Source organism: Propithecus coquereli, unplaced genomic scaffold, assembly GCF_000956105.1.
Source record: "Propithecus coquereli isolate 6110/MARCELLA unplaced genomic scaffold, Pcoq_1.0 Scaffold119, whole genome shotgun sequence".
Lineage (NCBI taxonomy): Eukaryota > Metazoa > Chordata > Mammalia > Primates > Indriidae > Propithecus > Propithecus coquereli.
The window spans coordinates 3,260,414-3,269,722 of NW_012135969.1; the positions used below are offsets into that span (position 1 = coordinate 3,260,414).

Genomic DNA, 9,309 nt, shown 5'->3' on the forward strand with positions numbered 1-9,309 from the left:
ACAGGGCATGACTTATTTCCATTAGATATGAAAGTGACTTTTTCATTTGTACACAGGCAGATGTAAACAAACCCACACACACACACACACACACACACACACACACACACACACACACACTTTAAACCCAGCTCCCTCTTCTACCATGTAAGCACACGCTCTGAGATCACAAAAAGCATTTGCAAGGTTGCTAATCACACTGACCATTTTTATGGTGGTGGCATTAAATGTCATTTAATGAATTGTAAAATTAATTTTAAGAAGAGAACAAGCAATCAATGCACCGAATCAAAATCTATGGGAATATCATTTTTCTTATTTGTAACAAGTTGTATCTATAACTACCGATTGGCCAAATTTTCTCTTTCTTTTCTTATTCTGCCAAATGGACAATGCTTTCTATGACTATTTTCCAGATTAAATATTCTATCTTACTGACACATGGAAATGGTATAAGTCCTGATTTAGTAACCTGAAGTTATCCCTCTTTTATGAGGCATAAAACTCTTCCTCAGTAAATAAACAACTCTGATGAAATGTTTATATGAAAACTGGCAGCAACAGTGATAAAGGAAACATCCGGTGCAGTCTGTAAACACCCATTTGGGAGGCCATATAAAAGTCTCAGGAAGGAAAGACAGTTTGGGAGTCAAGGCAACTGGAGTTTTGCAGCCAGCTTTCTGTCCCTGTCTTCTGAAAGGATGACTTCTGACTGCTCCCCGACGCCCTGCTCTCCCGAGTCCTGTGCCCGGGATCCCTGTTGTGCACCTACTTCAACCTGTTCCACGGAAACCACTTGTCTCCCCAGCACCTGTGCTGCATCCAAGTGCCAGACCCCCAGCTTCCTATGCAGGTCTCGCCTGCTGCCTGGCTGCCTTGCACCATGCTACCTTGCCGGGAGTTGTCATAGCCCGTGCTTGGTGGGGACCTGTGCCTGGTGTGAGGATGGGGTGTTCGCTAGCAATGAGAAGGAGACCATGCAGTTCCTGAATGACAGACTCGCCAACTATCTGGACAAGGTGCGCAGCCTGGAGGAGACCAACGCAGAGCTGGAATGCAGGATCCGAGAACAATGTGAACAGGATATCCCACTGGCGTGCCCTGATTACCAGTGTTACTTTGACACCATAGAAGATCTCCAACAAAAGGTTCGGTGTCTCATTCCTCTAATGCTCCATCATCCCAATCTATGTGATCTGCCTTCTCTTTGCACTAGAAGAGGCTATTTTATGGAAGGAAACCAAGGGAAAGGGGAATTCCAAGAGCTAATGTGACACAGGGGAACCCTCAGACCATCCCCAGAGCTGCCCCTAATTACTGAGTGACCATAATAAAGTCACGTACCTGTAGACTTTGCCTTCCCACCTATAGAACGGGGAAAAACTGTATCATATCTAAAATCACTTCTGAACATTCATATTATTTTTTGCACAGACCTTGAAATATCATCTTTTTGATCATAAAATTTCACCTAGTAATCATTTTCTTCTCTCCCGGATCAATTTCTATGATTATGGATGGGGATGTAGTCATAATACAAACTACTTATAGAGGAAATTTTAATGGTGTTCAACTGCCAAGGAGTATTGCAAAATATCTTAGGTCATAAAAAGGTAAACATTTTTATTCCTCTATTTTGTTTCTAAATTGGCACTGCTTTTTTTCTTCATGAAGTGACATGGTTAGTAAGAAAAGCAGGCTGAAAACAATTTCATGCTTTCTTATAAAGACTTTCAAAAAACTTTCAAAGGATTCAATATCTCATGGCATAGCTGTTAAATGGATAGATATTTAGGTTTCTCACAAAGAAACATTCATTAATATTACATGACCTACTTCCCAGATCTTGTGCAAGAAGGCAGAGAATTCTAGACTTGCTGTGCAGCTTGACAACTGCAAACTGGCCACCGATGACTTTAGGTCCAAGTAAGTTCAATTTGAATTTGAAAATAATTTATAGTTGTCTGGTTTCTCTCTCTTTGTCTCTCTCTCTCTCTCACACACACACACGCACACCCCAAATTTCTCTATATTGTATTTTTAAAGTTAAGAATGTTTTAAAAGCTCGAACTGATCATTATTTAGGATGTAAAAGAAATGTCACATGGCTTCCTTGAGCCTGTGCGTGGATCATCCGCGTAGGCCCCGCACTTCGCAGTGTCCAGCAGAGTAAGCGTTGGCTTTATGTCTTTTGCTGCAAAAGGTACGACAGCGAGCTGTCCCTTCGCCAGCTGTTAGAGGCTGACATCAGTGGCCTGCGTGGGATCCTGGATGAGCTGACGCTGTGCAAATCCGACCTGGAGGCCCACGTGGAGGCTCTCAAGGAAGATCTCCTTTGCCTGAAGAAAAACCATGAAGAGGTAAGGAAGGGGCAACACCACTGAAGGACTCCGAGAGTAAGAAAGGTAAACGGATAGATTTTGATGTTTATGTAAATTGAACTTGGGCAGATGTTGCTTAAGCTGGAATGCAACTACTTCAGGCCCTATTACTATTCAGCCTGATGGTCCCAGTGTGTCTCTGCACGTAGATGTGAATTAGTCCCTGGCCAGTGCCAGATGAAGGAACCAAAAACTCTTCGACTGCCGTTGCTTTTGTGGAGGAGGCGGGTGACTCCGCAAATGACTTTCCTCGGAGGCTTCATGCCACCCCTGACCCCAGGCTACAGGATGTGAAAGCTGGGCTGATGAACACAGACTACCAAGTCCATTTCAGAAAGGGAGTAAAGACTCCTGCAGTATTTGTACCAGCTCTTTTTTAATATTCTGCATTTATAAACTTTGTAAAACCATAAAATATGAAGCAATTGGTTATATCATATTGGTGAAGCTGGAAAATGAAAAGCTAGATGGTGTATAATAAGGTATATTTGCTCTTTGAACATTTGTTGATGAAAATAATAGCTAACATTTAATGAGACCTTACTATGCACCTGGGCTTGTATGAGTTCCTTACATATATTAACTCTTCTATATTTCACAATCAATTTCTGGCAAAGGTACCTATTATTGTACCTATTTGGCAGATGAAGAAACTGAGACCAGTATAAGTGGTGAAAAGAGATTCAGCCCAGGCAATCTGAGTCAAAATCCCACACTCTTACCCACTGCTCCAGAAAAGCAGAAATGAGATGCATTGAGTGTCGGATTAATTTTTTTCCCTCCACCACGCTGTGACATTCTTTACTCCATCTCCACTTTCAGGAGGTCAGCTCACTTCGTGGACAGCTTGGTGACCGACTCAGCGTGGAGCTGGACACTGCCCCCACTATTGACCTCACCCAGGCGCTGGAAGAGATGCGCTGTCAGTATGAAACGGTGCTCACCAACAACCGCAGAGACGCAGAAGAATGGTTTGCTGTTCAGGTCAGCACCCGGAGCAATAAACCGTCAGGCCCCAGACTTCTGCCTTGTGTACATTCTCTAACAGTGCCTGTGTTTCAGATAGAAGAGCTCAATCGGCAGCAGCTGTCCAGCGCGGAGCAGCTGCAGGGCTGCCAGACGGAGATCTTGGAACTGAAACGCACGGCCAATGCTCTGGAAATCGAGCTCCAGGCACAGCAAAGCCTGGTGCGTAAGGCAAAGGTGGTTACAGTTGTGTCCGTCATAAGTCAGGCCCTGAGCTGCTTGCTGTGTCCTCTTCCTTAACCCGAGGGTTACATTTCCTCGCCTTCCCCAAGCACTGCTATTGAACTAGCTAGAAGCAGGCGAGACAGGTGAACAGCTTGCATTGCCCCACTAGGATGTCTAAGCTTCCCTCCTGAGCTTCAGCACCCTCCTGCAGCACACTCCAGAGTCAGGGAGAAAGGGAAAGCCTAGGGCAGAGCAAGAGTGGGACCCTTGAGCCAAAGGCACGTAAGCATTCCAACCGGCTTTCTCTCAGACTAGTGTTCCAGGTTCGCCATCATATTGAAAACAAAGAATAATTGTCAAACTTTTCAGCCTACAACTATCCTAAAGTTTCCCAGGATCCACACCTCAACCTGACCCTTCATTGCACACAACCCCACCCAAATAATGAGAATACCATGCATTCAAGATTACGTTAACCAGTTCCAGTGAAGCACCATTGTGTGCATTACTTTAGGTCCTGTGCCAAATACCTAGATGAATGATAGCTGAGCATTCATCTTGTGAGGGGCACCATGCTGATTTAAGCCTCACAGTAACTTTATAAGGTAGATACCTTTACCCCATTACACAGATGAGGAAAACTGAGACTCCGATTAAGTCACTTGCAAGTGCTCATGCAATTCTAAGAGGCAAAAGTGGAAGCTGAATCCAGGTAGTTCAATCCCAAAGCCTCTTCTCTCTTTTAAAAAAACATTTATTTATTTTTATTGATACATAATATTTGTACATATTTATGGGGTACACATGATATTTTGTTGCATGCATGGAATGTGTAATGATCAAGTCAGGGTTTTAGGGAATCCATCACCTTGGGTGTGAATCATTTCTGTGTGTTGGGAACATTTCAAGTCCTCTCTTACAGCTATTTTGAAATACACAATACATTGTTGTTAACTACAGTCACCCTACTCTGCTATCAAACATCAGAACTCATTCCTTCTACCTAACTGTATGTTTGCACCCATTAACCAAGCTCTCTTCCTCCCACCACTCATCCATCCTTCCCAGACTCTTCTCTTAACCACACTATACCGCCCCTCCTCACCAGGTGCCCAAACTCAATGTTTCCCCCAAAATGCTGTTGATTGTCCTTAAGCTACACAAATATGTCACAGGTTGCAATAGTCATAGGTGGTAGTAAAAATAGCTGACATTTATACAGCCCTTAAAATTTTTGCAGGCTCTGTTCTAAGTGATTTACACATATTAACTCATTTAATCTTCACAACCTTCCTATCTCATAGGAAGGTATGAGATAGGTACTTTGCACTCCCCACTTTATATAGAATAAAACAGGTTCAGAAAAGCTAAGCAATTTCCCCAAGGTCATATAGCTAGAAAAAGGCAGAGCAAGGATTTGAAAACAGGCAATCTGGCCTCATGGTCCTTTGGCCACTGTTTTCTTCTTGCAGACAGAATCTCTGGAATGCACTGTGGAGGAAACCGAGGCCCAGTACAGCTCCCAGCTGGCCCAGATTCAGTGCCTGATCGATAACGTGGAGAACCAGCTGGCTGAGATCCGGGCCGACCTGGAGCGGCAGAACCAGGAGTACCAGGTGCTGCTGGACGTGAAGGCCCGGCTGGAGTGCGAGATCAACACGTACCGGGGGCTGCTGGACAGTGAGGACAGCAGGTGAGTCCCACGGCTGCTCAGGAAACCCCCTAGAATCACAGACAGGCTTATGCAGGAGAATCCTGTTTCCCCCAGGCCTGGCCAAGGTCAAACCTCCCTAATGTGTTAAGGGATCTTCTTAAAAAGAGAGATGAAGGGTGGCTGAGGCTGAAAACATGACAATAGAAATGCTCTAAAACAGTCTGAAGTTCTAAAGCGAATAATTACCAGGTATAACATTCCATGCCTGGCATGTCCCTTTGCTCCTTTTTCCACTAAAGAGAAATCTGGAGCAGCCTTAAGATAACATTTGCAAAACACAGAAAATATATAAAATATTATTTAACTGCCACTGCTGTGGTGAACATGAAGCGACAATTCTGGTTCCAGAGATGAAATAGGCTTTGGTCAAATGCTATTCTGCAAAGAGTTTTCTTCAGAACATAATTTGCAGGGCAAATTTTGACATGGTTTTTCTGAGTTGACATTTGATCACAATTCCTTTGTTAAGCTCAGTTTACAATTGATTTTCCCCAGGCTTCCCTGTAACCCATGTTCTACGACGTGCACATCAAGCAACACTTGTGAGCCACGCTCGGCCTATGTCATTTGCACAGTTGAAAATTGCTGTTCGTGAATGTTAATCACCAGCACAGAAGATGGAAGATTCAAAGCCAGCTGTGTCCTAGAAAGGAGATGGGGCTTCAGCCAGGGACATCCAAACTGGAAAGACAAGTCTAGAGGCTTCCGTGTCCTCCAGGCACCCTCAGCCTATCTCCGCTTTATCATTTCTCTCTTTCCAGCTCATTTGTGGTGTTCTGGGAGCTTATAAAGCATTTTTTCTAATCTCCAAATAATATGTATTTCATTCTTCCAGCATGGGAAATATAGCTTTGTGGCTTATTACTGTTGATATAATAATATTCATTTGATGACTATAGTTTGAATTTGCATAAACCATACTAAAAATATTTAACTCCTCAAACACAAATAAAATGAATTAATCCATGAAAATGCCTTATATCATGGGAGATAGTTGTATGTATCTTTCAGAGAAGAAACAGGAATACAATTGTATTTATCTCATTTTTAATTATAAAAGTACTAGGTGCTCCTTTTTAAAATTTGTCTCATTAAAGGGAAAAAAATCATTCATAATGCCATCCACCAACCATCTATTATCAATATTTGGAGAACATTCTTTCAGTTTTTTTCTCTTATAATAGGTTTTTCCACATAGTTATGATACTTATATATGTATATAGTTGTACAATATGTTATTTTCATTTGTGTCATCTAAGCATTTACAATTCTAATAAAAACATACGACTGTCCTGTGGCCATCATTTTAATGGTTGTATCATATACCATAGGGCACATTGGTCAGTTATTGGACAGTTAGATTATAAGAATAATTATTCTCATACATTTAAAAAGCAAAGTAGAGAATTTCCACTTCCAGAAAGATGAAATAAATGTACATTCTCCTCTTCCTCCTCCTGAGTATAGCTAAGACTCTAGAAATTACATAATAAAACAAATAGAAGACGACCAGCTAAAGCTCTTGAGCACCAAGGATGACACTGTGTTGGGTTAGCTGGATTTTCTTTTTATCTCATCTATCCCAGAGTGGGAGCTGAAGTAGCCAACAAACCAGAAACATCAACAGGTGCAAAGAAAAAAAAAAAAAAACAAGATCTTGCTTCCTCTAGAACCAGAAAAGGGACAGCCTAGCAAGACAGAAACCTTTCGACAATAGCCACTCAACTCAGCCCAGCACCACAGGCACAAATGTTTTGCCCACCTCCATCTCCACCATGAAAGGCCAAGTGGAAAGTGTGGACTTCCCCTCTCACCAGCTGTAATGAGGCACTCAAAGCCCCCGACTGGGGTGCAGTCAGGGAAGTCCGGGTGGGGGCTGCAGGACTTTCATTCCCACCATGAGACACTGAAACACCCCACCACTGCCCCGGTGTCAGTGCAGACCACCTGGTAGCAAAGAGGCATCTCTCCCTGGCTCCTCTGGGGTGGTGTCAGGGGAGGCCTACTGGAGAGTCAGGACTCTTACCCGGACCGGATAGTAACAAAGCCACCCCCACGCGGTGTCACTGAAAGCCACATGGGGAGCAGTAACAAGATGCCCCTCTCCCTCCCAGCCAGGGTGGGATCAGCAAGGCCAGGTGAGGACCCCAAAGTCCCACCCCCAATGATAATGAGGAGCCCTGCCCTGGGTCAGTGGAGGCGAAGAGGAGAACCTGGACTTCCACTCCCACCTGGTGGTAATGAGGCAGCGTCCCCCTTCCGCTATTACAACAGTGTCAGGGGAGACCTGCTAACACAGAAGGTTGAAATGATATCCAAAGTCTCATAGCGTAGTACCTCAACATCCAGGTTCCAATCCAAAATCACTCTTCATACTAAGAACCAAAAAAAAATCTCAACTTAAATGAGAAAAGACAATCAATAGATTTCAACACCAAGATGATAAAGACGTTAGAATTATCTGACAAGGATTTTAAAACAGCTGTCATAAAGATACTTCGATAAGCAATGCTTTAATGAACTCTCATAACAAATGAAAAAATAGAAAAAAGTCTCAATAAAGAAGTAGAATATATAAAGAATTGAGTGGAAATTTCAGAACTGAAAAATACCATAAAACCAAAATATAAACCTCAACGGCAGGACTCAACAGCAGAATGGGCAAGCCAGAGGGGGAAAAACCAGTAAATCTGGTGAATACTAGGTATCACCCAATCTGAAAAATAGAGAAAAAATAGTATAAAACATAGAGTCTCAGGGGAATTTGGGATGACATCAAAAAACCTAACATTCATGTCATCAGAGTCCTATAATGGGAGAAGAAAAAAGAACAGGGCTAAAAACATATTTGAAAATATAAAGACTAAAAATTTTCCAAATTTGACCAAATGATAAAAACCTACAGACTCACAAAGCTAAGCAAAGCTCTGAAAGGATAAATCCAAAGGAATTCATACCAAGATATATCACAAACTTCTTAAATCTAAAAATTAAAAAAAAAAAAAATCATGAACAGTGAGAGAAGAATGACACCTGACCAACAGAAGAAAACAACTTAATTGATGGCAGATTTGTACCATAAACCCAATAGAAAGTGGCGCAACATTTTTCAAGTGCTAAAAAAATAAACTATCAACCCAGATTTTTTTTTTTTTTTTGAGACGGAGTCTCGCTTTGTCACCTGGGCTAGAGTGCCGTGGCGTCAGCCTAGCTCACAGCAACCTCAAATTCCTGGGCTCAAGCGATCCTACTGCCTCAGCCTCCCGAGTAGCTGGGACCACAGGTGGAGGAAGAGAATAATTTTGATGAAGCTTAATTGATAAAGCTTCTTATTATAATGTCCTTCATGGGCTAAGAAGTCTTCACCTGGCACAAGGTTATGAATATAATCCTCTGTTTTCTTCTAAAAACTTTATACTGTAACCTTCACATTTAAGTGCTTGATCCATCTTGAATTAATTTTTATATAGTGTGTGATGTTGAGATCAAGATGTATTAATTGTTGCTATATAATTATCTACTTGATTCAAGAACATTTATTGAAAAGGCTTTCCCTTTCTCATTGACTTGCTTTGGGACCTTTGTCAAAAATCTATTGACTGCATATAAGTGAGGCTATTTCTAGAGTCTGTATTCTTTCTCATTGATCCATTTACCAATCCTTATGCCAATATCACACTGTCTTAATTGTAGCAACATTATATAATAGTAACTTGTATGAATTTACACTGCCACAAGCAATGAGAGTTCTGTACACAGTACAATGCGTTTGTCACCAAACTTTTATTTTTTTTTCAGTCTGATAGGTGGAAAAATAAAATTATATCTCAGTGTAGTTTAAATTAGCATTTCCCTTTTATAAGTGACATTGAGCACTTTTTTTATTTTAAGTGCCTTTTGTATTTTCTTTCTGGTCACTGTCTGTGGGGTAATTGTTTTTTTTGTTTGTTTTTTTTTTTCTTTTTCTTTTATTTCAGCATATTATGGGGGTACAGATGTTTAGGTTACGTATGTTGCCCTTGG

At 41.7% G+C, this 9,309-nt stretch overlaps 1 protein-coding gene across 1 annotated transcript; it reads left to right on the forward strand.

The window, feature by feature from the left end:
- The first annotated feature begins 700 nt into the window (after positions 1-700).
- Positions 701-6,178, forward strand: KRT40 (keratin 40, type I). Its single transcript, XM_012660385.1, has 7 exons — positions 701-1,148; positions 1,844-1,926; positions 2,204-2,360; positions 3,204-3,365; positions 3,444-3,569; positions 5,045-5,265; positions 5,782-6,178. The coding sequence occupies exons 1-7, from the start codon at positions 702-704 to the stop codon at positions 5,879-5,881; spliced, it is 1,296 nt and encodes a 431-aa protein (XP_012515839.1). The 5' UTR covers position 701; the 3' UTR covers positions 5,882-6,178.
- Positions 6,179-9,309: the final 3,131 nt, after the last annotated feature.